The sequence below is a fragment of the Mustela erminea genome, chromosome 19 (assembly GCF_009829155.1).
Source record: "Mustela erminea isolate mMusErm1 chromosome 19, mMusErm1.Pri, whole genome shotgun sequence".
NCBI classification, from domain to species: Eukaryota; Metazoa; Chordata; class Mammalia; order Carnivora; family Mustelidae; genus Mustela; species Mustela erminea.
In genome coordinates this window covers 16,932,191-16,959,975 of record NC_045632.1, presented here as the reverse complement: position 1 = coordinate 16,959,975, position 27,785 = coordinate 16,932,191, and the positions used below count along the sequence as shown (strand labels likewise).

General features: G+C 37.2%; 1 protein-coding gene and 1 long non-coding RNA gene across 5 annotated transcripts in view; one reads left to right on the top strand and one right to left on the bottom strand.

Annotated features, from left to right (window-relative positions):
* ZNF569 (zinc finger protein 569) overlaps positions 1-25,879 on the top strand; it is a 55,289-nt gene extending 29,410 nt beyond the window's left edge. Inside the window, exons 4-9 of one of the 4 annotated variants that reach the window (XM_032325567.1) lie at positions 15,939-16,065; positions 16,406-16,501; positions 22,763-23,218; positions 23,387-23,428; positions 23,849-24,645; positions 24,685-25,879. In XM_032325567.1, coding sequence (XP_032181458.1) covers positions 15,939-16,065; positions 16,406-16,501; positions 22,763-23,218; positions 23,387-23,428; positions 23,849-24,582 — 1,455 coding nt within the window. In that variant the 3' untranslated portion in view covers positions 24,583-24,645; positions 24,685-25,879. Of the gene's footprint in view, positions 1-15,938; positions 16,066-16,405; positions 16,502-22,762; positions 24,646-24,684 lie in introns of all 4 variants that reach the window. The other 3 variants (XM_032325563.1, XM_032325564.1, XM_032325562.1) reach the window with 3 other exon arrangements.
* Positions 13,119-27,785, bottom strand: part of LOC116579830 — a 34,049-nt gene continuing 19,382 nt past the window's right edge. Inside the window, exons 2-3 of the long non-coding RNA XR_004281434.1 lie at positions 13,998-14,106; positions 13,119-13,795 (exon numbers count right to left, since the gene is read on the bottom strand). This is a non-coding gene — a long non-coding RNA (uncharacterized LOC116579830). The remainder of the gene's footprint in view (positions 13,796-13,997; positions 14,107-27,785) is intronic.

The following is a 27,785-nucleotide window of genomic DNA, read 5'->3' as shown; positions in this document are numbered from 1 at the left end:
CCATACCCAAACAGTTCTGTGAGAGAGGGCACATTCTCTGAATTTTTCCTCTATTGGGTGTTCCTCCTCCTAGATATTCTGATGAGAGGTGGTTGAGGGGATGTATAGCTGAATATATGAACCACAATCCAGGCAAGGTGCACCCTGGAAAATTTCAGAGTGATCAGAAGTCACCACCAAAAAGAAAGAAAAAAAAAGAGAGAGAGAGAGAGAGAGAGAAAAGAGAACCTACCCAGAATGAGCCCCCAAAGTAAGATTTATGAGGTATATAAGCAAAAATGAACAAAGAGGGGCGCCTGGATGGCTCAGTGGGTTAAGTCGCTGCCTTCGGCTCAGGTCATGATCTCAGGGTCCTGGGATCGAGGCCCGCATCGGGCTCTCTGCTCGGCAGGGAGCCTGCTTCCCTCTCTCTCTCTCTCTGCCTGCCTCTCTATCTACTTGTGATCTCTCTCTGTCAAATAAATAAATAAAATCTTAAAAAAAAAAAAGATTTTAAAAAAATGAACAAAGAAAAAGACTGACAAAAGTATATGATAAGAAAAAAAGAACTCAGCCAAAATGAACCCCAAGAATAAGATTTGTATAATAACAGAACAAAAACAAAAACACAGAAACACTGACAGACAAATAAGATGGGAGGGTAGTTATGAATCCTTGAAGTGGGCACAGAAGGTTATTTTGGTTCTTCTTGGGTGTATCTTGATATCTTTGTTAAAGGACTCAACTTTCCAGAGATAGAGGAAGATTAAAACTGGTTTATATAGAGAGAAAATTATTGAGTAGGGAGAAAGAATTACCATGAAACTTAGATCTACATGTATATTAAGGAAAAAAAAAAAAAGGAAAAAAAAAAAAAGAAAAAGAAACAGGTATATGTATGAAAAAAGTTCAATTTTAAAAGTTATGGAATATGTTGTATTAAACCTCTAGTTGTAATGGTAAGTAGGTTAAAAAAATTAAAAGAATAAGAAGTGTGAGAATGAATTTTTTTAAAAAGTTGTGTCTATGAAATAAACAGGGTTTAAGGCAATACCGGGAGCTTAATATATTGTTTTTCCCTGATGTTGGGGTTTTACAGTTTTATGTGGACCCTGTGGTGGTTTTCCTCCTGTTCTTTCAGTGTGCCTTCTGAGGGAGAGGCCTGTTGCATTGTTCTCCTGTCAGTCTTGCTTGGGTTGAGTTGCCCTGCAGGTTATCCCCTGGGCTGGGCTTTGTGGAAACCAGTTTTTCAGGCTTTTGTTCTCTGGAGGTATTTGTTTTTCTGAAGCTTTTTGCCCCTTTTCAGAAGGTCAGAGTAAAGAAAAAGAGAGAAGCCTTAGACTGTTTCCCTCTGGGTGGTCCAGAACACACAGACTTTACCTCTACAAACTCCACTGAACAGTGCAACCACCCACAGGCGGTTTGTACCTCCAGCAACCATCATCCCAGTGGTCACCCGAGGCACCCGCTTGTCTCTGCACCCCCGTGCCACTAAAACCGCGAGGGAGCCCGCTTCCAGTGGCTGCCTTTGCCAGGACTGCTGTCTGGAGTCCAGGCCCACCAGCGGGTGTGCTCAGACCTAGTGGTCCCTCAGTTCACTGAAGGGTGCCACCAAGGGATCCCGACCAGAGATTGTGCTGGGTTCTCTTCTGTGGGGGCTGGTAGCATTCAGACCCCATGGCAGGTCACGGAAGGCTGTGGTCCTAAAGACCGCCATCTGGTGCCCACACTAGGCTCTCTCAGGTGCTGCCAGAAGGGGGAGTGCGCCCAGTTGACTGGTGGTGCAAGCGGTGGAAAGCCACGAGCTCAGGGACCTCGGACTGGAGGCTCCACTGGACTCTGGCAGGGGTGGTCACCTGCGGTGGCTCTCCTGGTTCCATGGGCTTAGGCCTGTGCCCGAGACCGTGCAATTCTACCAGTTGCCCCTTAGGATCTTTTGCTCTTTTTGAGTGCTTTTAACCAGACTCCCAAGTTAATTCTGGTCCCCAATCACAGGGCAGTTTCATATTGGAGTATTACTTTCCAGTGGGTTGCTTCTGGTGGCTCCCTCCCCCATCTGTTTATCCTCCAATATCAGTCCGAGCGTTCCCACTCCACTTTTCCTCTCCACTGACGTCTTCTTCCCCTGTGGAGATCCACAAGTATATAATCTTATATTTCAGTCTGATTTCATGGGTGTTCAGAGTGTTCTGGTAGTTATATAGCTCACTTTAGAGGACCAGTTGAAACTCCTGCTGCTCTGCCATCTTCCCCCAGGAACCAAGTTTTTATTTTATTTTAATGCCGGTATAGTTAACATACAGTGTTGTATTAGTTTCATGTGTACAATACAGTAATTCAGCAATTCTGTATATCACTCAGTGGTAATTATACGTGTACTTTTAATCCCCTTCACTTATTTTACCTATCCACCCCATCCACCTCCCCTTAGGTAACCATTAGTATGTTTTCTATAGTTAAGGACCTGTTTCTTAGTTTGTCTTTTTTTTTTATTTGTTAGTTTTGTTTCTTAATTTTATATATGAGTGAAATCCTATGGTATTTGTCTTTGACTGACTTGTTTCACTTAGTATGATACCCTCTGGCTCCATCTGTGTTGCTTCAAATGGCAAGATTTCATTCTTTTTTATGTCTGAGTAGTACTCCTGTGTGCGTGCGTGTGTGTGTGTGTGTGTGTACTACATCATTTTTATTCATCTGTCAATAGACACTTGGGTTGCTTCCATAATTTGGTTATTATAAATAATACTGCAATAAACTTAGGGTTGCATATATCTTTTCAAATTAGTATTTTCTTGTTCTTTGGGTAAATACCTGGTAGTGTAATAACGATTATTTTTTTTAAAGGTTTTATTTATTTATTTGACAGAGATCACAAGTAGGCAGAGGCAGGCAGAGAAAGAGAGAGGAGGAAGCAGGCTCCTTGCTGAGCAAGAGGCAGATGTGGGGCTTGATCTCAGGACCCTGGCATCATGACCTGAACCGAAGGCTGAGGCTTTAACCCACTGAGCCACCTAGGCGCTCCTTACTTTTTAATTTTTTGCAGAACCTCCATACTGTTTTCCACAGTGTTTGCAACAGTTTGTGTTCCCACCAACAGTGCATAAGGGTTTATTTATTTTATTTTATTTTTTTTTACAGTGTTGCCAACACTTGTGCCTTCTGTTGTTGCTCCCAGACTATTACTAGGGCGGCAGTATGATAATTGCTTGTAGATATCTTTCCTTCTAACCAGGGCAGGAGTCACTTTGGAGTGGTGTTGGCCTCTATAAGGGTTGCTTACACGCTGACAGGCTTGTGGCACTGCTTTGGATGGGCTTTCACTAAGCATTTTGCAGGGGGCAAATCCACAGAAGCAAGTAGGAAGAGTTCAGGAGGTATGCTATTAGCAAGGTTTGCGTGGGTCTGCTATGTAATGGGACCTGGAGCTGAGGCCTGACTGGAAGGGGTATGTCCACAGAAGAATGTGGAAGCAGGGCACCCTGTTAGCAAGTTAGGTGGCAGCAGTTGTCAGCACTGTACTGGTTCTTGTTATTCCTGGAGAAATCTCGCAAGGATCCCTGCCTTCTAGCACAATGCTCTGAGATTAGTAAACAAATCCTCCCCGCTGCCCCGGTTATACCCCAGAGTTTTTCAAACTGCTATTTCTATGTTGTATCTCTGTAGGGGTTTTTGTGCTCTCTTTATGGGTGGGGGCTCAATTTCCTCTCACCCAGCTCTCCCAGAGCTGAGCCACTTTTTTTTCTTTTTAGAGGGTGTAGGTTTCATATTTCCTTTTATTTATTTTATTATTGGAGTATAATTCACAAACTGTGCCGTTTCCTTTCAAGTTCCAGGATTTGAGTCCCACTTACTGTAAGAACACCTGAATCTTAGCCCCCTTGGTTTTCAAAGCCAGTGTTCTGGCGATTCATCTGACTGGACTCCCCAGTGAGAGAGTCCGTTTCTCTCCACTTTCTGTACCTGCGGCATCCTTCCCTCTTGAATGTGGTTCCGTGGGTTTGTTTAGTTCCCAACTATGTCTCTACCCTTCCTACCCTCTTTGATGGTGCCTCTTCTCTGTATTTAGCTGTAGTGAGTTGTTCTGACGTTTCCTGGGTCATTTTCTGGGTTACACTGATGTGAATGTTCTCTAGTTGTCTTTGTAGGGTCCTCCTGCTCCACCATCTTCCCTGGAGTTCTCCTTTCAGCCTCTTGAATATGAAGTGTTTGGGTTTGACTCTCCATGTTTATCTTGCTTAGGGTTCATTGACTATTTTGGATTTGTGTATTAGGGGGTTTTTAAATATCAAACCAGGATGTTTTCAGCCATTTCTTTTAATTCTTTTTTGTCCTTTCCTCTCTTTCTGATGTTCATATATACCTATGTTCATATACTTCACATTTCTAAGTCTGTGTTCATTTTCAAACATTTTTTTCTTCCTTCCTCAGATTGTATAGTTTCTTTTAATCTATTTCTTTTTAAGCTTGTTGATTCTTCTGGTAACTCAGATCATCATGCAACTCTGATAAAGCCTTAGCCAGTTCAGCGACCAAACATTTCCTATTAGAAGAGTCTCACATCAGGTAGAAATGGTCCAGGCTTTAATACTCTCACTGTTAGTCTTAGCTGGAAGTATCTTGGGAAGATCATGGTCTCAGCATGAACTCAATAGTAGAAGCAAAGAAAGAACAGCTGGAGGATGTCCACCAACTATGCTTCTCAAAGTTGATTCTGTTGAAGGGGATCTTAGAACATATCTCTATGGTTGCTGCAAAGATAGTAGTTTGAAATGCTCTCTGGCATGAGCATTTTTATCTGTCTATGTAGATTTAACTATTTTTTTTTAAAGATTTTATTTATTTATTTGACAGAAATTACAAGTACACTGAGAGGCAGGCAGAGAGAGAGAGAAGGAAGCAGGCTCCCTGCTGAGCAGAGAGCCCGACGCGGGACTCGATCCCAGGACGCTGAGATCATGACCTGAGCCGAAGGCAGCGGCTTAACCCACTGAGCCACCCAGGCGCCCCTAGATTTAACTATTGATGGCTTGTGATAGCAATCCTAAATAACAGTTGCTTAAACAGGACAGAATTTTATTTGTCCCTCATGTAGAAGTTCAGGTACCAACAAACAGATCTAGTCCTCTGTCTCCAAGGTATAGGAAACCAGAAAACTTCTATATAATTACTCTATCTCATCCTCTAATAGTTTGCTTCTGCTTCATTAGCCCAAATGTATATTTACCTGGCTGTCACATTTCCTTACTATTCCACAGGAAGGAGGAAGACCGAAAAGGTATCACCTCATCCCTTTAAACTCACTTACCAGTAGTTACACATAATATTTCTACTTTCATCTCATTGTCTAGAATTATTATTATATAAAAATACCTTTTCCAAGGAATTTAAAAATGATAATTTATTTCAGGAGGCCATGAGCCCAGGCAAAACTTTGTAAAAGGGGAAGAATATATCCTGGAGTAAAAAAGTAATGTTCTGTGCTACGGTAGCACACTGTTAACAGATTTCTTCTTTTTCTTTTTAGAGGGTGTAGGTTTCATATTTCCTTTTATTTATTTTATTATTGGAGTATAATTGACAAACTGTGCCGTTTCTTTTCAAGTGTATAGTATTTGATTCAACAATTCTTACTCATTGCTCACCATGATAAGTGGTTACCACCTATCACTATACAAAAATATTATAAAATTATTCACTTTGTTTTCTGTGCTCTACTCTTCATTTTTGTGACTTATTTATTTTATAAGTGGGAGGTCACACCTCTTAATCTCCTTTATTTCACTCATTCCCTCCACACATCTGCCCTCTGGCAACCAGTAGTTCTTTGTATTTGAGTATTTTGTGGGTGTTTTTTTTGTATATTCATTTGTATTTTAGATTTCATATAGAGGTGAAATCAGCTGATATTTGTCTTTTCTTCTCTGGCTTATTTCACTACCTTCTGGATGCATCTATATTTTTGCAAATGGCGAGATCTCATTTTTTATGGCTGATTAATATTCCATCATGTATGTTTGTATATATATCACATTTTTAAATCTATTCATCTATCAGCGGACTCTGGTATCTTGGCTATTATAAAGAAGACTGCAGTAAACACAGGGGTGCATACATTTTTTTTTTTTTTTAAGATTTTATTTATTTGACAGAGGGAGAGAGAGATCACAGGCAGGTAGAGCAGCAGGCAGAGGGCAGGGGAAGCAGCTCCCTGCTGAGCAGAGAGCCTGATGTGGGGCTTGATCCCAGGACCCTGAAACCAATCCCAGGACCCTGAAATCATGATCTGAGCCGAAGGCAGAGGCTTAACCCACTGAGCCACCCAGGTGCTCCTGCATATATATATATATTTTTAAAGATTTTATTTATTTGAGAGAGAGAGAGACAGTGAGAGAGAGCATGAGCGAGGAGAAGGTCAGAGGGAGAAGCAGACTCCCCATGCAGCTGGGAGCCCGATGCGGGACTCGATCCCGGGACTCCGGAATCATGACCTGAGCCAAAGGCAGTTGTCCAACCAACTGAGCCACCCAGGCGTCCCTGCATATATCTTTTTGAATTAGTATTTTCATTTTGCATTTTGATGTCCAGTTTTCCCAACACCATGTGTTGAAAAGTCTTAACCATTGCATATTCTTTCCTGCTTTGTCAAAGATTGACCATATAATTGTGGGTTCATTTCTGAGTCTTGTGTTCCACTGAGCCATTCCATTGTCTGTTCTTGTGTCAGTACCATACTGTTTTGATTATTCCAGCTTTGGGGTTTTTTTAAATTTAATTTTACTTTTTCAGTGTTTCTTGTTCAGTATTCATTGTTTATGCTCAATGCCAAAGATAACAGATGTAGTGAAAAGAAGGGCCATACGTTACTCCAATGTTCATAGCAGCAATGTCCACAATCACCAAACTGTGGAAACAGACAAGATTATTATAGATTTGTAATAAACCTTGAACTCCAGAATTGTGATGCCTCCAACTTTGCTTTTGTTTTCAAAACAAAACTGGGTCTATTCTGGGTCTTTCATGGTTCCATACAAATTTTAGGATTGTTTGTTCTAGTTCTGTGAAAAATGCTGTTGATATTTTGCTATGGATTGCCTTAAATATTTGGACTGACTTGGGGAATATAGACATTTTAACAGTATTTGTTCTTGAGCAGTATTTGTTCGTGAGCATTGAATATCTATTTCTTTGTGTCATCTTCAGTTTCTTTCATCATTGTTTTATAGTTTTCAGAGTACAGGTCATTTACCTCTTTGGTTAGGTTTATTCTTAGGTATTTTACTGTTTTTGTGCATTTGTAAGTAGGGTTGGTTCCTTGATTTCTCTTTCTGCTGCTTCACTGTTGGAGTATAGAAATGCAACAGATTTCTGATTGATTTTGTATCCTGTGGTTTTGCTGAATTCATTTATCAGTTCCAGCAGTTTTTTGGTGGAGTCTTTGGGTTTTCTCTATATAGTATCATGTCATCTATAAATAGTGAAAGTTTTACTTCTTCCATACCAGTTTGGATGCCTTTTATTTCTTTTTGTTGTCTCATGGACTTACAGTACTGTGTTAAATAAAAGTGGTGAGAGTGGACATCCCTGTCTTGTTCCTGACAGTACAGGAAAAAGCTCTGAGTTTTTCCTCATTTAGGGTATTGTGTGTTTTTCATATATGGCCTTTATTATGTTGAGGTATGTTCCCTTTAATCCTACTTTGTTGAGTGTGTTTAGTATGAATAGATGATATACTTGGTTCAGATGCTTTTTCAGCATGTACTGAAATGATCATGTGGTTCTTAGCCTTCTTTTATTAATGTGATGTATCATGTTGATTGATTAGTGAATATTGAACTGCCCTTGCAACCCACTTCATCATGATGAATGATACCTTAAATGGTTTGTTGGATTTGGTTTGCTTGTATTTTGTTGAGAATTTTTGCATCTATGTTCATCAGGGATATTGGCCTGTAGTTCTTTTTTTTTTAAGATTTTATTTATTTATTTGACAGAGAGAAAGATCACAAGTAGGCAGAGAGGCAGGCATAGAAAGAGGGGGAAGCAGGCTCCCTCCTGAGCAGAGAGCCTGATGTGAGGCTCGATCCCAGGACCCTGAGATCATGACCGGAGCCGAAGGCAGTGGCTTAACCCACTGAGCCACCCAGGCGCCCCTCCAGTTCTCTTTTTTAATGATGACTTTATCTGATTCAGGGTAATGCTGGCCTCATATAATGAATTTGAAAGTTTTCCTTCCTCTTCTATTTTTTGGGATAGTTTGAGAGGAATAGGTATTAACTCTTCTTTAAATGTTTGGTAGAGGGATGCCTGGGTGGCTCAGTTGGTTGGACGACTGCCTTCGGCTCAGGTCATGATCCTGGAGTCCCAGGATCGAGTCTCGCATCGGGCTCCCAGCTCCACGGGGAGTCTGCTTCTCTCTCTGACCTCCTTGCTCATGCTCTCTCTCACTGTCTCTCTCTCTCAAATAAAAAAATAAAATCTTAAAAAAAAAATAAATGTTTGGTAGAATTCACCTCTGAAGCCATGTGGCCCTGGACTTACTTTGTTGGGAGCTTTTGATTACTGATTCGACTTCTTTGCTGTTTTTGTTTTTGTTTTACTATCCAGGTTTTCTATTTCTTCCTGTTTTAGTTTTGGTAGTTTATATGTTGGAGGAATTTATCCATTTCTTCCAGGTTCTCCAATTTGTTGGCATAGAGTCTTCATAATAATTCTCCTATAATTATATGTATTTCTGTGGTGTTCATTGTTATTTTTCCTCCCTGGTTTGTGATTTTATGTATTTGTGATTTCTCTGGTAAATTTAGCTAGAGGTTTATCAATTTTATTAATTTTTTCAATGACCCAGCTCCTGGTTTCAATTATCTTTCCTGTTGTTCTTTTAGTTTCTATATCCTTTATTTTTGTTCTGATCTTTATCATTTCCTTTCTTCTGCTGGCTTTAGGTTTCATTTGTTGTGCTTTTCCAAACTCCTAGGTATAAGGTTAGATTGTTTGAGAATTTTGTTTCTTGACGTAGGCCTGGTATCACAATAAACTCTTTTCTAACAGCTTTTTCAAAATCCCCCAAATTTTGGCCTGCAGTGTTTTCATTTTCATTTGTCTCCATATATTTTTAAATTTCCTCATTGGTTTCTTTGTTGACCCATTGGTTGTTTAATAACCTGTTGTTTAGCCTCCATGTGTTTGTTTTTCCCAGTTTTTTTCTTCTGTTTTCATTTCATATTGAGGTAGAAAAGATGCTTTATGTGATTTCAGTCTTCTTATATTTATTGAGACTTCTTTTGATGTCTAAGTATTATCTGTCCTGGAGAATTTTTCATGCCCCCTTGAACATAATGTGTATTCTGCTGTTTGGGGAAGTAATGTTCTGTATGTATCTGTCAGGTCCATCTTGTCTAATGTGTCATTCAGAGCCACTGTTTCCTTGTTGATTTTTTGTTTGATTGATCTATCCATTGGTTTAAGTGGGTTGTTACAGCCTTTTAATACTACTGTATTATCAATTTCTCTATGTCTGTTAATGTCTTTTATATATGTATTGGGTATGTAGATATTTACAATTGTTATATCCTCCACTTGCATTTATCCCTTTATCATTATGCAGTACCCTTCTTTGTCTCTTGCTAGTCTTTTCTTAAGTCTGTTCTGTTTATATAAGTATTGGTATCCTGGCATATGTTTTTTCATCTGTTAATTTTCAGTCTCTGTGTTTCCTTAGGTCTGAAGTGGATCTGTTATAGATAGCATATAGATAGGTATTGGGTTTTTTATCCATTTAGTACCTTGTGTCTTCTGATTGGAGCATTTAGTCATTACATTTAAAGGATTATTGATAGGTATGTACTTATTACCATTTTGTTGTTTTCTTACTTTTAGCTCTTCTGTTTTTTCTTAAACAGATCTCTTCCTGTGTGGTTTGATGGGGTTTTTCTTGGTCTTATTCTTGGGGTCTTTTCCCTTTAGTTTTTGTGTATGTATTATAGATTTTTGATTAGTGGTTATCTTTAGGTTCATATATAACATCTTGTGTATAGCAGTGTATATTAAGTTGTTGCTTGAGTTTGAACACATTCTAAAAGCTCTGAGTGTTTACTCTGCCTCGACATTTTATATATATAATGATGTCATATTTTACATCTTTTACTTTTGTGCCCCTTGACTAATTTTCATAGATATAATCAATGTTGCTACTTTTACGTTTTAATTTCTGTACTGGCCTTTTAAGTGATTAATCTACTACCTTTATTATACATTTGCTTTTACGTGTGAATTTTTTTCTTAGATAATTTCCTTACCCCTAGTTTTAGCCTTTTTTTCCCACTTAAAGATTTCTTGTTAACATTTCTTATAGAGATGGTTTAATGGTGATGAGCTCCTTTAACTTTTTTTTTTTTTTTTTTTTTTTGGTCTGGGAAACTCTTTATCTCTCTTTTTATTCTGAATGATAACCTTGCTGGATAGAGTATTCTTGGTTGTAGGTTTTTCCCTTTCAGCACTTTGAATATTTCTTGCCACTTTCTTGTGGCCTGCAAAGTTTCTGCTGAAAAATCATCTAATAACTTTCTGAGGTTTCCCTTGTTATGTAACTTTTCTTGTCTTTTGCTGCTTTAAAATTCTCTCTGTATCAGGTTTTTTCCCATTGTAATTGTGTGTCTTGGTGTGGACCTACTTGGGGTCATCTTGTTTGGGGCTCTCTGCAGCTCCTGGACGTGGCTGTTTCCTTCCCCACAGTAGGGAAAGTTTTCAGCTATTATTTCTTTGAAGTTTTCTGCCCTACCCCCATTCCTTCTCAGATATCTGTAATACAAATGTTATTTCTCTTAATGACGTTGCAGAGTTCCCTTAACCTAATCTTCTTCTGCATCTGCTTCTTTCTTATATTTTTCTTCTTCACTTTTCTTCTTTCCTTTTTCTCCTCCTCTTCCACTTCCTCCTCCTCCTCGTTATTTTTATTTTGCATTCATCTCGTTTCATTTCTTCCAGATCACTGATCCATTCTTCTGCATCCTCTAATCTGTTAATGTCCTCTAGTATTTTTTTTATATCAGTTGTTGAATTCTTCAGCTCTGGTTGGTTCTTTTTCATATTTTCTATGCCTTTGCTGAATTCTGAGTTCATCCACTCTTTTCTCATGTCCTGTCAGAATCTTTATGATCATTACTTTGAATTCTTTTTCAGGCATATTGCTTATCTCCATTTAGTTTAGCTTTTTAACTCTGATTTTGTCTTGTACTTCCATTTGGGACATACTCTTCTATCTCCTTTTGTCTGATTTTCTGTGTATGTTTTTTGTGTACTACGTAGGTTAGCTACATCTCCTGGTCTTGAAAATTGAGGCTTATGTAGAAGAGGTCCTGTGGTTCCATGTAATGCAATCCCTACTGGTGACCAGAACCAGGTACTCCACTGGTGTCCCCTGTGTAGTTTTCATGCTCCCTCCTCTTGTGCCTGAACTGTATTTGCCTTCAGCCAAGCCAGCTGCAATGACCCGATTTGCTTTTTTTTTTTTTTTTTTTAATTATTTGACAGGGAGAGAGAAAGCACAAACGGGATGTGGTAGAGGGAGAGAGAGAAGCAGGCTTGAGCAGGGAGACACTTAACTGACTGAGCCACAAGGGCACTCCCTGCTTTTCCTTTTGTGGGCATAATGAGCAGAATTTGCTCCCTGAGTTGTGGAGGGGGCCTGGCTACCACCAACATGTGCTTATTGATGGGTAGGGCCAACTTTTAGCCTACCTGTCTACAATTAGCCTCTCTGTCACAGCTGCAGGTGCACTGAGGGGCAGGGTCTGCTCCCTGTACAACCAACTAAGAGAACCTGCTTCAGGAACTGCATGTGCACTGGTGTGTGCTGTTATCGGTCCTCCTCCCCAGAGCAGGAATCCATTGGGAGTGGCACAGTTCTGTCCAAGGCTACCTGCCAAGGGTAAGGAGGTAGGAGCTACTTTAGAGGAATGCCTACTGAGGTGGATGAGTTGGGTGGGGAAGGTTGGCAGGGGGACATCGGGTTGGGGCAGGCAGTGCTAGCAGGGTAGATAGGGTTAGTGTTTGCCTGCTTCATTATTTATGGTTTTTTTTTTAAGATTTTATTTATTTATTTGACAGACAGATCTCAAGTAGGCAGAGAGGCAGGCAGAGAGAGAGGAGGAAGCAGGCTACCCACTGAGCAGAGAGCCCAATGCGGGGCTCGATCCCAGGACCCTGAGATCATGAGCCGAAGGCAGAGGCTTTAACCCACTGAGCCACCCAGGCACCCCCATTATTTATGTTTAAAACATCAACTTTTAGGGCCGCCTGGGGGGCTCAGTAAGTTAAGTGTTTGACTTCAGCTGAGGTCATGATCCCAGGGCCCTGGGTTCAAGTCCTGCATCCTCTGTCTGACAAATAAATAAATAAAATAGAAACTTTTAAATCTGGAGATTTATGTATATAAGGTCTAGATTTCTCATTTTTAGGCTATTTTCACATTTGCAAAATTATATTAAGTATTTCCAAGATTATTTAATTATTTCTTTTTGAATTCTCTTGCTCTTGAGTTGGGTGCAGTTAGGATTTTCTTGCCAAATCTGTGGTGTTTGTTTTTAAATTTTATTTACTAGTTTATTGATCCATCTTAGGAGAAATATGAGGCTGAGGCAGTATTATCAAGAATTCATCTTACATGGTTCTGTCCTTCTATGTGATTAGTGAAACCATTATGCTAGGACCAGCTTTCTGCATTATGTTTTCTCCTCGGCCCTACTTCTTTTTTTTTTTTTTTAAAGATTTTATTTATTTATTTGACAGAGAGAGATCACAAGCAGGCAGAGAGGCAGGCAGAGAGAGAGGAAGAAGCAGGCTCCCCGCTGAGCAAAGAGCCTGATGCGGGTATCGATCCCAGGACCCTGAGATCACGACCCAAGCCGAAGGCAGTGGCTTAACCCACTGAGCCACCCAGGCGCCCCTCGGCCCTACTTCTTAACCAGGTGCTTTGTTCAAGCTTAGGTTGGTCATTAGCCCCGTTAAAGGGAATTCCCAAGAACTCCCTGAATTTCAGGATCTTAAAACTTTGGTACTTTGCTTTTTAAAAAAATATTTTTCAGCTTTATTGAGATATAATTTATATATAATATTGTGTTAGTTTAAAGTATACAGTGGTAGGTACCTGGCTGGCTCTGTCAGTAGAGTATGCTTCAGCTCTTGATCTCAAGAGTTGTGAGCTTTATGAACTTGGATAATACAATCTCCAGATTTGGAAGTTTTCAGGCATTATTTCTTTAACTAGGCTTTCTGCCCCTTTTTCTCAGTCTTCACATTCTGAGATTTTCATAATGTGAATATAGTTTTGTTTGATGATGCACCATGATTCATGTAGACTTCACTCTTTTTCTTCTCTGAACAGATAATTTATAGTTCTGTCTTCTAACTCACAGATTCTTTCTTCTGCTTAATCCATTGTGTTGTTGATGCTCTTTAGTGCATTTTTGTTTCATTTATTATATTATTCTGCTCCAGAATGTTTGGTTCTTTTTTATGATTTCTCTGAGAAATTTTGATTTTGTTCATGTCTGTTTTCCTAATATCAAGATATGTTTCTGTGTTTTTTGTAGCTCTTTGGGTTTCCTTAACACAGCTACTTTGAAATATTTATTGGGAAAATCACATTTCCATGTCTTTGAGATCAGTTACTGATAGATTATTGTGATCCTTTGGCAGTATCATGTTTCCTTGATTTTCTTCATATTCCTTGAAGTTTCTGCCTTGCTATCTTCACATCTGAAGTAGCTCTCACATCCTCCAGTCATTAACTACTTGAAAGTAGTTAATTTCTCTCCTGAAGGAAAGAAATAACTTTCATCAGCACTGCTATGGATTCTGAGGCTTTCTTAGAACTTCTATTAATACACCTGCCCCACTGTTCTTGCTCTTTCTTGTAGCAGAATTCTTAAGCTTGTCTACCTTCTCTTCATCTTACAGCACACTAGGTTGCTTGCTGACAGCCTCCTTGTTTTTCCAAAGGCAGCACTAAAACTCACGTTTCTGGTCTCTTCCTTGCCTGCATTCAGACTGGCTCTCTGCTGTGGGGTGGGAGTTTGTGGAGATGAGGTCTGCAGAACTCTGAGGGTGCCCACGGGTGAGGGGGATCTGTAGGCAAAAAACATGGAGCAGCTCATGAGCAGTCTTCTTAGTGGAGTTTGCAACACAGTAAGATCTGGATCCCTTTAATGCCTTATGAGATTCTTTATCTGCTATTCTCCCAGACTCATTCTACCCTCCAGGCATGCAGCTCAGAATTAAGTACTCTGGATGCAGTGAAAGAGAAATAAGCCACTTTGGCTCTATCCCACGCAGCTAGGAAACCAAGTGCTCACTCATACATTCTCACTTTCCTCCATGGATAAGTTCATTGGCCATGAACATCCCTCATGGTCCTAAACTGTGCTACCTTGGGAGATAGGTGATGTGAGTAAAATCACACTGTTCTTCTTATCCCCTGTGATAAGTCCAAACTCATATTTTTTTTCTCTCAGCAATATGCTGGGACATAAGAGAACAAAAGTTCTCTTATTCATGGGTGATTGTCTAAGACAGTATTTTCCAAAGGTCCAGGACCTCAGCCAAGAGGGGTGGATTGGTTCATGGGTCATTACAAAATCCACACCTAGAGCTGATCTCTTAAATGCCTGTTACCCCAAGCATGAGTAGGCGAGTCTCCTCCTTAGCCTCTTGGTGTATGGTGCTCTGACAGCTCCCACAAAAGCACTTTTGTCCATAGATGGAAATCAAGTTGTTGAGTCAGGGAAACAAATGAGAGATATCTTATTCAGGCATATGGCCTTTGGTTTCTTAAACCTGTTTATTTCAAAGGCTTGATACTTATTATAAAGGATTCCAAAAGAGGATTTCAATCCTACAGCCTACTCTGAACCCTTTGTGTTAGTAGATGTTCATATTCATAGGGTCCTTTTAGACCTAAAAATAAATTCTTAAAAACATGGATTGTGAATTAGCTCCTGGTGATTTCATCTCACCCAGTCTCTCATAGAAATTCCTCAAAGGGTAGGAAGTTTGGACAGACCTCTTTGTTCTGTTGCTGTTGAAGATTTTTTTCCTCTGTTAATCTTTTGAACATTTCAGGTTTTTTATTATTATTTTTATATTTTATTATTATTCAGGTATTATTATTTTTTTATTATGTTCATTTGGCCACCGTATAGTACATCATTAGTTCTTGATACAGTTTTTAACTAGGAAGATTGCATTATATTTCTATATGCAAATCATATTGCTCTCATAAAACTTGTCACTGGTACCTCATTTCTGAACTTACTCTAAAGCTTTCTTGATACTCTTTTCTCATGCTTCTAGTTGATTCTGGTTCAGACCATTTAAAAAACTTTGTTAATCTTTTTTTACTGTTTTTATTTATCTGTTGTTTGCTAACAAAGTTAGCATTTCCCATTTTCCCATTTTCATGGCTGCATACACTTATTATAGGCTTATGAACAAAACATCCTCATTTTTCTAAATTTCTCTTGATCTAATGAGCAATACATCCAGCTGCTACTGTACTTCAAATTGTGTATATCATTCTCTCCCTGTTTCTGCTTCCACCCAAATCCAGTTTTCATCTTTGCCTACCTTAATGAGTCACAAGCATCTAGTGAGTTCCCAAGTAGTAAAGTTTTATATTCCTCCCATTTTCCACACTCAGTATAATTTGGTGCCGAAGATCTCTTTAAACCTGTGGTAGGTATTTAAGATACATGCTTGCTGATTCTGTGAATGAACACAGACTGATAGACTGTTGTTAATATGTTGGGTTTTTTATGTTGTTGTTTGTTTAGAAAATAACAAAACCCCATAAAATTTTAAATAATCTCTTACCTTTGGATACTCTGAGAACTTGGTTCAGTATGTTTTCTACATCATTTAAAATGGATGACTTCAGATTAAGTAGGAGTATGTTGTTACAGGGAACAGTGACATTCAAAGATGTGGCTATTGACTTCACCCAGGAAGAGTGGCAGCAGTTGGATCCTGCTCAGAGGAACCTGTACCGGAATGTGATGCTAGAAAACTATAACAACTTAATCACAGTGGGTAAGGGTAGTTTCTTGTATAACTCAAATTCTGGGAGTAAAATACTTTTCCCCCAAATTTCTGAAATGTGTGGAACCTTTAAATGTTAGACTGGTTTCGCCTTGAGGTGCCTTTGCTTACATGAATATATGTGCTGCAGCTTTCAAAACAAATGGTCATCCCCCTTATGTTTCAGGGGCAGCATCCCCACAAACCATGTCCTTATCCTTCAGAAAGCCTGGTTTCCCTGGGCCAGTGTCAATTCTTGAATGATTTTTTTTTTTTTCAGTGTTCTGAGATGTTGAATGATTTTTTTGTTCCTGGTGTTTATGCCCAAATCTTATGTTACTTCCCTTGACAGGCTGTCCATTCACCAAACCTGATGTGATTTTCAAGTTGGAGCAAGAAGAGGAGCCTTGGGTGGTGGAGGAAGAAGTGTTAAGGAGACACTATCCAGGTTAGTTAGGGAGGGAACAGACAGGTGAGGTGGGACCAGAACTCTTTAATGGTTAATCCATGAATAGTTGACCCCTCTGAAATGTTCTCCAAATATATTTTCCTAGAGACGGTAGACTTTTAAGTAATAATAGTCTATGTGAATAATTTACTAACCTAAGATGTCTTTTCTAGATAACATTCTTCTTTCCACAGAACTTAAAGGACTAGTTGGCCTTTTTATCTGTGTGTTAGCATTTCCTAATTCATTTCCAGCTTTACTTTGACAATCATTCTGTTACTAGCATCTTCAGTCTCTCTGCCCACCTTGTTACATAGGATTCTTTCATTTTGCATTCGCATATTCACATAACCAGTTGCTCAACTAAACTGTTGACGTTTATGTTAAAAACTTTTTCTTCCTTCTATTATAAATACCTTAGTATTTTATTTTGTACTTAGTTACATTTCCCACTGTATTTTTAGCTTTTGCTTTCATACTTCAGTAATGGCTACAGCTGTTTTACTCAGTAAGTTTTCAAGTCCGTGATACTTTTCTCATAGCTTTATTTTTCTGCTGCATTTGCCATGTATTTGTGCACACAGTTGTCTGCACATGTATTTATATACACACATAGACCCACATACATATACATACACATATAGGCAATATGTATATACACATATGTGCATATATTTCTAATTTGGTAGTAGATAGTGCCAAGTCTTCTTTTGCTCTCCAAAGAAACTACATTTTTATTTCTACCAGGGATTTCTGCCGACATAGTCTTAGCATTTTTAAAAACTTTCCCAATTTGATAGGTGAAAAACAATTCATTTTTGTTTGAATTTGTATTCCCTTTATTATGAGTGAAATCGAGGATGTTTTCATATGTTTAAGCTCTGTATTTCTTTATAAATGGCCTATGTCTTTTGCCTGTTTTTCTGTTGAATTTTTAATTTATATGACTATATTGATGTAAGAAGCCTTTTATCTTTTGTATCTTTTTCACAGTTGGACATTCCTCTTTGAGGTACTTTTGGAACCTTAAGTTTTTTTTTAATGTTCATTTAGTTAAAATAATCTTTCCTTACAAGAGATTATCCTATGATTTTTTCATTCATGTATATAGGTGAATTATGTCTTCATACTTCTTCGTAATTACTCATGCTTACATTTTTACCATGAATTTAAATAATTGTTCAAACTTTTTCAGGCTTTGGATGCTATATGTAATAGCATATAACTCCCTTAAAATTTTGGTTTATCTTACTTGTTCACCTATTTGGACCTTGTGGGTTATTGAGGTAAAGTGCTCTTGACAGCTTTTATCCATTGTTACTTTATACTGTTCTCTATAGGTGTTTTGTATCTTTTGGCATTAGTTTTTGGTAATAGGTTATATTGTTCTAGAAAATTACCTACTTAATTCTGGTTTTCAAATTAATTTTTACAGAGTTGAACAACCTAATTTCCATAAATACTTGTTTGCTCTGTATCTGTAAAGTTTTACTATACACTGATGTTCCAAGGTGGTCTATTTAACAACTTGTTTCATCTGTATTTTCCAATCTATTAGTATAACATTTCCCATGATGCTCTTATTTTTGTCTTCCTTAACGCTGTAGATTTCTTAGCCAACATCATCAGATATTGACTTACTTCATTCTCTCTACATCTCCTTCTGGGACTCCTAAGACAGAGGCTAGATCTTTTTTCCTCCATTTTTTTTTTCATTTCCTTTACTATTTTGTGTCTCCCTTTCTGTGTTGAGTTCTCAGTAATTACCTTAGATATCTTCAGATTTACTCATTCCTTTTTCAACTGTGTCTATTCATCTTTTATTTCGTTTGCTTTTCTTTTTTTTTTTTTTTTTTTTTTTGGCTTTTTTTCTCCTATGTCCTTCTCGCCCCTGATTTTTGTGGCTTGTTCATGTTTGTGTTTTTATCCTTTGCTTTTTTCAAGATATTCTATGTAGCTCTTCTGTTTTTTTGTATCTGACAATTCTAATATTTTATGTCCTCAGGTTTAAATACATTGTTTTGATGATTTGCTTATTGTACTTGATTCTTCACATGCTTGATGACTGCTGATTGTGAATTCAGCATTTTTAAACCTTTTTGCAATAATCTTGTTGTCCTAAATTGGGGTTGCATTCTTCCAAAGATGATTCCTATGTGCTTCTGATAGATGCCAACAGCCATTACCAAGTGAAGACCAGTTGACCATTCTTTGAATATGCTGGCATTTTGTAGGAACCTCAGTTGATCTTCTTTTCCTTATTCCTGGCCTGAAGCTTATGCTTCAGTTAATAGGCTTTCATTTGTCTAGGAAGTCAAGTCAAATTCATCTTCCCACTTGCTTTCTAAAACCCTCTTGCAGACCTGATTTTGCCTAATACTTGTTTGTTTTTGTTTTATTCATTTTTTAGTGTATGGTATTCAGGTGTGGTTGGTGGAGTGTGTTGTGGTGGTCTTGGAGATTTATGCTACTTTACGTAAGCCCAGTGATGCATCAGAATTTGTCTTACCATTAGCTTATTCTTCACTGTGAGGCTACCCTACCATAATTTCAATACTAAAAGTACTACCTAGTCTCTTTTCCCCCACATTTCCATGGTATTCTTCATTTTGCTTGGTTTTATTTTTCTCTTCCATTTCTTTCCTTGGTTCTACCACTTATTTTTTTCACCTATCCCTTTCTGTTTTCTTATTTTCACCTCATTTGTTTATATTTTCAGCTCTTGATTTATAGATTTATTATCATTAAGCTTTGCCATTTGTGGAAATAGCCAACATTTTCATTTACTGTGTGCCATAATTGTTTTAGCTGGTGCCTTTTTTCTGCTTTCTTTATATCATGTTTCTTTTACGTTTTTTCTTTTGTAATACATCTTATAGATCTGGTTTAGCACCTTCTCATTTTTAGTGGTAGGCTAGTTCTTCCTTGACTTGCTTTTTAAAAAAAGGGTAATGTTAGGGAAAGAAAATGAGTACTCTGATCTAGAACAGGGATCATCAGCAAACTATACTATGGTTTGTAAGCCTGCCTCTTATTTTTGAAAATACAGTTTTATTAAAACATAGCCACACCCAGTCATTTACATCTTGTGTAGGATTGCTTTCACATTATAATGGCAAACTTGAATAGTTGCATCAAAGACTGTATGACCCACAAAGCCTAAAACATTTACTATCTGACACGTTAAGAAAAAAGTTTACCAATTCTTGTATATGAATGCATCTGTTTTTCATATTGAAGCCCTTTATTGTTGTGGAATCAATTCTTTTTCATTTCTCTTTGGATGTACTTCAGCAGCCTAATCTGACCTTCAACATCATTTGCTTAATGGGACTTCTCTTTTTCTCCTAAGTTACCCAAAAGGCTAGTATTCTGCCTTTTCACATGTGTAATGTGCAACCAGGTCTCTTAAGTTTACCTGCTTTACAGTTGCACAGGAATTTTCCCTTCCTTTATTATCAGTCTGGCAGAGAGGGAGAAAAATCTCCATTTTCCAACCTCGGAGCTAAGCAGCAACAGGGAACTGAATGTTATCCTTCAGTAAGTAGGTAGGTTTGTAGTTACTCTATGCTTGAGGCAGTTCCTTTATTTTGTATCCTCTGCCTCATGTTCCTGACTTGACAGCATTTCTGCTTCCATTTCTTTTTTTTTTTTTAATATTTTATTTATTTATTTGACAGAGATCACAAGTAGGCAGAGAGGCAGGCAGAGAGAGAGAGAGGAGGAAGCAGGCTCCCGCTGAGCAGAGAGACCGATGTGGGACTCGATCCCAGGACCCTGGGATCATGACCTGAGCTGAAGGCAGAGGCTTTAACCCACTGAGCCACCCAGGCACCCTCTGCTTCCATTTCTTAAGAGAATGGTCTTCCATCTATTCTTGGATAGTCTTTGTTAGTTTATGCGTTTTTCTTTATCTCACATTGGTGTGATTTGGGGTTGGATGAAATAAATTCATGTATTTATTATACCATATTTAAGCTTAATTTCTCCCTCGTTGTTTTCCCTTCTGCTCACCTTACCTACTCCCTATCCAGTCATGCTAAGTAGGCTCTTCCAATTTTATGTTCCAACTCTTTGATTTTTTATCTGCCCATTGTTTGTTCTCACTTTATTAGTGCAGTACTCAGAACAATTTTACTTACTTTTTAAAATACATAATACATGCTTATAGTATAAAAACTCTAAAGTACAAAAGGATACATATTGAAAAATAGCTCTTCTCTTACACATTTCCTAAGGTGGTAACCCCTAGCATTGTTTTCCTTTGAGCTGTATGTAACCTGTATTTTCAAATATTTTTAATGAAATTACATTGATAGGTTAGCTTGTGAATAAACGTCATTTTTGTGGGTGAATGTTCTTTTCCAGCAATGTGATTTTCTTAGTTTCCTAGGGCTGCCATAATGAAGTACCACAAACTGGGTGGCTTAGAATAACAGGAATTTATTCTCACAGTTCTGGAGGCTAGAAATCCTAAATCAAGGTGTTGCCAGGCCATGTCCCTCTGAAATCTATAGAGGAAGGATCCTTTCTTCCCTCTTTCAGCTTCTGGTAGCCCTAGACATTCCTTGGCTTGCAATGGCACAAGGCCAGCCTGTGTCTTTATTCTCACATTATGTTCTCCCTGTGTTTGTCTGTTCACATTGCATCCTTTCTGTCAGAACACCAGTCACATTATGAGCTACCTACTCTGGTATGACCTGATTTTAACTAATTGCATCTTTTTCCAACTAACTTCACATTCTGAGGTACTGGGAATTAGGATTTCAACATATCTTTTTTGCAGTACACACAATTCAACCTGTAGCACCTTTCCATTTGATCAAATCTGTGTGCACATTTTAATTTTCTGAAAATCTTGGGATCTTACTAAATTCCCATATTTTTCTATTTTTTGTTGTGATTGTAAGTATAGTCTTCTGTTATGTTTTCTAAATAGTTCTTTGTATTTATGAATGTTACTGAAACTATTAATTTCTAAAATATAATGAATTTAATGATGTTTTTACTTTTATAATAATTTTTCACTTTTGATCTTGCATGTAAATTGTTTTATTCTTGACAAAAATGTTAATCTTACCTTTCCTTTCCACATTTTGTGATTTTGTGTCTCAGGGCACTACACAGTACTGTAATAATAGTGCTGATAGTACTTTTTATTATGTCAGTGCTTTGGGATTTTTCTTTTTTGGGCTTTTTTTGGCTGGGGGTAGATTTTTCTTATTAAATATAGTGCTGTTGAAGTTGCACTGTACTTTTTCCCAAGTTAAATAAGTATTCCCATTTTTTGAAAGTTTCATTGTGGAAAATTGATGTTTAGTTTTATCATTTTTAAAAATATCTTTGGAAATGATTAGATTTTAGAAGTAGATTTTTCTAATAGTAAAACAGATAGTAAAAATAGTAAAATAGTTAAAAAATAGTAAAATAGATTTTCCTAATAGTAAAACATACTTCTGTACCTTAAAACCTACACAAATATGATGTAACATATTTAATGTTCTCGAGGTCACTTTTTTTTTCCTTCTGGGTTATTTTGATGTTTTAGGTAGAATTTTTACATTGATATTCATAAGTGAAGTTGGTGTGTAGTTTGTTTTTTTTGGTTATCTTTTTCATGTTTTGGTATTGTTACATTTTACACACACAAAAATGGGAAATTCTCTTTTCTATATTTATAACGTTTTTGCAAATCATGAAAGCAAATGTCCCCTAAATGTTCAAATTCCCATGTGGATCTCTGTGGGCCTTTTGGATTTGTTTTTATGGGATTGCTTTGTCATATTTTTCACTTTATTTTGTGGAAGTTGGTTCATACAGGTTTTCTACCTCTTACAGGGTCAGTTTTGGTAATTTGCATTTTCCAGAAAATTATTTATGTTAAGCAGTTTGTAAAAGCTTATTTTAATAGAGTCCTACAAAATAGTTTTATAATTAACTTCCTATTTTCTTCCTCTGTCATTTTTTCTTACTTTGTTTGTACATTCTGCACTCTCCCTTTTATTTATCCAGTTTTGTTTCAGATCCCATTTTTAAACCCAATCAAAGCTATCTGTATTCCTATTTTCCTCGACTCATATTTTTCCTGGGATCTCCTAAAGCTTCAAAAATAGGAGATCTACACACCTGAAATTTGCTTTATAATGGGGAACTAAACCATAAACCAAGAATCAATCCCATGATAGCATATTTCCTGAAATTTTCTTCATTTTACAATATTGGAAAATTTTTCAAGTGATATTTATTTGCAATCTGTTTTAGGAGAAATGTGGGGGATTGAGCATCAGAAAATCCAGGACAGACTTTTGACACAATTTGAAGATAAATACACAAAAACACTGACTGAAGAAAAAGTCAATGAATGTCATAAGAAATTTGCAAATGCATTTCCCCTTAACTTGGACTTTTTTCCTTCCAGTCACAATCTCTATGAATATGACTTGTTTGGAAATTGTTTAGAACATAATAATTTTGACTGTCATCATAATAGAATCCTTATAAGAAAGGAACATTCTGAATTTAATGAACCTATGAAATCATTTTGCATTAATCCATCCCATCTTGCAGTAACTCCCTTTAAGTGTAATCATTGTGGGAAAGGATTCAGTCAAACTTTGGACCTCATCAGACACCTGAGAATTCATACTGGAGAGAAACCTTATGAATGTAAAAAGTGTAGAAAAGCTTTCAGCCACAAGGAAAAACTCATTAAACATCATAAAATTCATAGTAGGGAGCAGTCTTATGATTGTAACGAATGTGGGAAAGCTTTCATTAAAATGTCAAATCTCATTAGACATCAAAGAATCCATACTGGGGAGAAACCCTATGCATGTAAGGAATGTGGGAAATCGTTCAGCCAGAAATCAAATCTCATTGATCATGAAAAAATTCATACTGGAGAGAAACCATATGAATGTAATGAGTGTGGGAAAGCATTCAGCCAGAAGCAAAGCCTCACTGCACATCAGAAAGTTCATACTGGGGAGAAACCTTATGCATGTAATGAATGTGGTAAAGCCTTCCCTCGAATTGCATCCCTTGCACTTCATATGAGAAGTCACACAGGAGAAAAACCTTACAAATGTGATAAATGTGGAAAAGCCTTCTCTCAGTTTTCTATGCTTATTATACATGTAAGAATTCATACAGGTGAGAAACCCTATGAATGTAATGAATGTGGAAAATCCTTCTCTCAAAGTTCAGCCCTTACTGTACATATGAGAAGTCATACTGGTGAAAAACCTTATGAATGTAAGGAATGTAGAAAAGCCTTCAGCCACAAGAAAAACTTCATTACACACCAGAAGATTCATACTAGAGAGAAACCTTATGAATGTAATGAATGTGGGAAAGCTTTCATTCAGATGTCAAATCTTGTTAGACACCAGAGAATTCACACTGGAGAAAAACCCTACATATGTAAGGAATGTGGCAAAGCCTTTAGCCAGAAATCAAATCTCATTGCCCATGAAAAAATTCATTCTGGAGAGAAACCCTATGAATGTAATGAATGTGGTAAAGCCTTCAGTCAAAAACAAAACTTTATTACACATCAGAAAGTTCACACTGGAGAGAAGCCTTATGATTGTAATGAATGTGGTAAAGCCTTTTCTCAAATTGCATCTCTTACTCTTCATCTGAGAAGTCACACCGGAGAAAAGCCTTATGAATGTGATAAATGTGGGAAAGCCTTCTCTCAGTGTTCACTGCTCAATTTACATATGAGAAGTCATACTGGTGAGAAGCCCTATGTATGTAATGAATGTGGAAAAGCTTTCTCTCAAAGAACTTCTCTTATTGTACACATGAGAGGTCATACAGGTGAGAAACCCTATGAATGTAATAAATGTGGAAAAGCCTTCTCCCAAAGCTCATCCCTTACTATACATATACGAGGTCACACAGGTGAGAAACCCTTTGACTGTAGTAAATGTGGAAAAGCCTTCTCTCAAATCTCATCTCTTACACTTCATATGAGAAAACATACAGGTGAGAAGCCTTATCATTGTAATGAGTGTGGTAAGGCTTTTAGCCAAAAGTCACACCTTGTTAGACACCAGAGAATTCATACTCAGTAGAAATAGAAACACTATGAATATTGTGAAGATGGAAAAGCCTTCAGAATTAGCATCTCCTTTCACATTACATAATTGATTTTAGAGCAGAAAACTATGAATGTGGAAAGCCTTTTGAAGAAGTCACACAATTGTGAAACATGAGAATTCTTATATGTGACAAATTGTGTAACAAATAAGTTGAACATCAAAAACCTTGGTAGACCTCTGTTGATACTTATTCAGGATTCTTATTAAAATATGAAACAAGATGTCTGCTACGAGCATATCAGCATTACAGTTGAGCTCCTTTTGTAGCCAGTATGTTAAGCAAGAAAAAGAAGATTTTTGGGGAAGGAAGAAACTATAAAAATATCCTCCTATACAGGAAATAGTTAATTGGATAATGTGTTGATATAAAATGTCTAAGGATAACACAACAGCAATTACAAGACACACATATATATAAAGTTACAAAAAACATTTTGAAGGACATAAAGTAGGACCTGAAATTCTGAGAAAAATAACACTGAAAACACATTTTCAAAAATATAAATTCACAAATCTTTAAGGTACTTCCATTCTAAGTTTTCACTAAATTTTAAGAATTTCACAAACTGATTATGAGAACATAAAGGACTACAAATAGCTGAAACAAGTGAAAAACAAGAGAAAACACAGTCTACCAGATAGCATCACATATTTAAAGCTGGTATCTAAACAATGTGTTCTTGCTAAATAAATGAATCAGTGGAAACAAAACAAGGATTGAAGAAAGGAGATAAGGAAATTTTTTGTATGGTATTGCTATTGAAAAGTCATTGGAGAAAGAATGGCCTATTCAATAAACAGAAGATTCATTTGAACAAAAAATGACAGTTGTCTACTTTATACTATATATAAAAATAAAATCCAGATCGACTGAAGACTAGAATATAAAAAGCAAAATTCTAAAACTCTGATGAAAATGAAATAGATTTATTACTTTAGAGTAACTGGATCACTCTAAGAACACATAAATATGAAATAGCCATTTCTATTTTGGTGTATTGCACACAGATACGGGCACGAAGATACACATCTCTATGTTCATCGTGGTTTGTATTACACTAAATTGGACATAACAGATTCTCATTAGTAGAAGGATAGATTAATATCATGTAATTATTGTTATGATAGAATACAGTATTTAGAGAGAAGGTACAAATTTGACACATAGTACCTAGATCACAATATAAATATTGAGAGAAAAAAAAGCAAAATGTACAATGAAAAGATGTAACATTTGTATAAGTTTAATAAAATAATGCAAAGAACAGTACTGTGTGTTGGTCATATATTCATTTATGACATTGGTTGCCTTGGTGGAAGTGAGAGAGGTTTAGATGGAATTGTTATATTTATCTGTAACATTTCTTTAATTAAAAAACGAAAGAATGAAAGCAAATATGGTGGTAACAAATCTGGTTGTTAAGATATGTTGCTATCTTTTGTATTCTTCTTTGGCCTTATTTTCCTGTTTCTCTAAAATAAGAATCAAATGGGAGAAGGACACGACCTATAGAAACAACTTAAAAATTGATTGTCTATGACCAAATACTAACATTTATAGAAGACTATCTTTACTAATACACAAACCAAACAATTAAGATGATACTTTGCTTACCCTCTCCTCACAATGTTAACTTAGATAATAAAAACCAGCAGTATATACATAGCATTTACTTGCTGGGAATTTTAAAATTTTTATTTTTATTTCAAACACAAATTCTCTATGCTGAAAGCAGTGAAGAAACAAAAGAAATAGTCAATTCTTGACATAATTGGCTCGTCATCTGGGAAAAAAAAATCACCTACATTTGGCTTGGTTTCAGATTGAGGAGAGACTGGCCCTTCATACATACTGTAAAACATGATTAATATTCTGACAGTGTCAAGCCAAGTATAGATGCCTGTATCAGAGAAGAATATTTAGCATATCTCAACAAAGCTTTATTTGGTTTCTGAATCCTTAAATGAGGGTGCAGATGCTCGTGATTTTAGACATTGTGAGGTATGTGGCCAGCGGATATGAAAGCTCACTTCCCTATATCAGATCTAAAATGTTTTATATTTAGACCTTTCAAATATTTATTGAACTCAAATATCCTTTTCTGTGAATAGCTGATTCATTATTTTATCTCTTTGTTTTCTACTGGGACTTTGAAAAGATGTCTTTATTGGGGCACCTGGGTGGTACATTTGGCTCAGCATTGGACTCTTGGTTTCAGCTCACGCTATGATATCACGCCCTGCAACAGGCTCTGTGCTCACCTCTGAGTCTGTTTGAGATTCTCCCTCTGCCCCTCTACCTCTCTACCCCTTCCCCCACTTTCTCCAATAAATAAACCTTTTTTCTTAAAAAGATGTTTTTATTTAGAAATAATGATTTATAGGAGGTTGCCAAAATAATACTCTATAGTACTGTTTAGTTCGTGTGTCCTACATCCAGATTACCCTAATATTAACATTTTACATAATTCAAGTATAATATCAAGTTTGACATTGGCATGATCTGTACATGTTTTCAGGTATCCGTGGTTCTACATGCACTCGTGTATGTGTCCATGTAGTTATATATGGTTTTATCTCCTGTTGATTTCTCTGCCACCACAATCAACATACAGAACTTCCACCACCACAAAGATCCCTTGTTCTAACCCTTTGCTGTCACACCTTTAACCCCTTTGGCAAGCAGTAATCTCTTCTATAATCATGTCCTATCAAGAGTGCTTTACAGGGGCACCTGGGTGGCTCAGTCAGTTAAGGGTTGACTCTTGATTTGGCTCAGGTTATGATCCCAGGGTTGGGAGATCGAGCCCTGCATCAGGCTCTGTGCTGGGCAGGGAGCCTGCTTGGGAATCTTTGTCCCTCTCCCTCTGCTGATCCCCCTGTGTGCCCTGCTCGCTTTACAACAACAACAAACAAAACAAAACAAAACAAAACAAAACAAAAAACACATTATAAATGGAATCAGGGTGCCTGAGTAGCTCAGTCAGTTACGCATCTGGCTCAAGTCATGGTCTCAGGGTCATGAGATTTTTTCATTTGTTTTTTAGTTGTCACATATAAGTGAAATAATACAGTATTTGTTTTTTTCTATCTGAATTACTTAGCATAATGTCCTCTAGACTCATCAGTGTTGTTGCAGTTAGCAATATTTTGGATTTTTATGGCTGAGTAATATT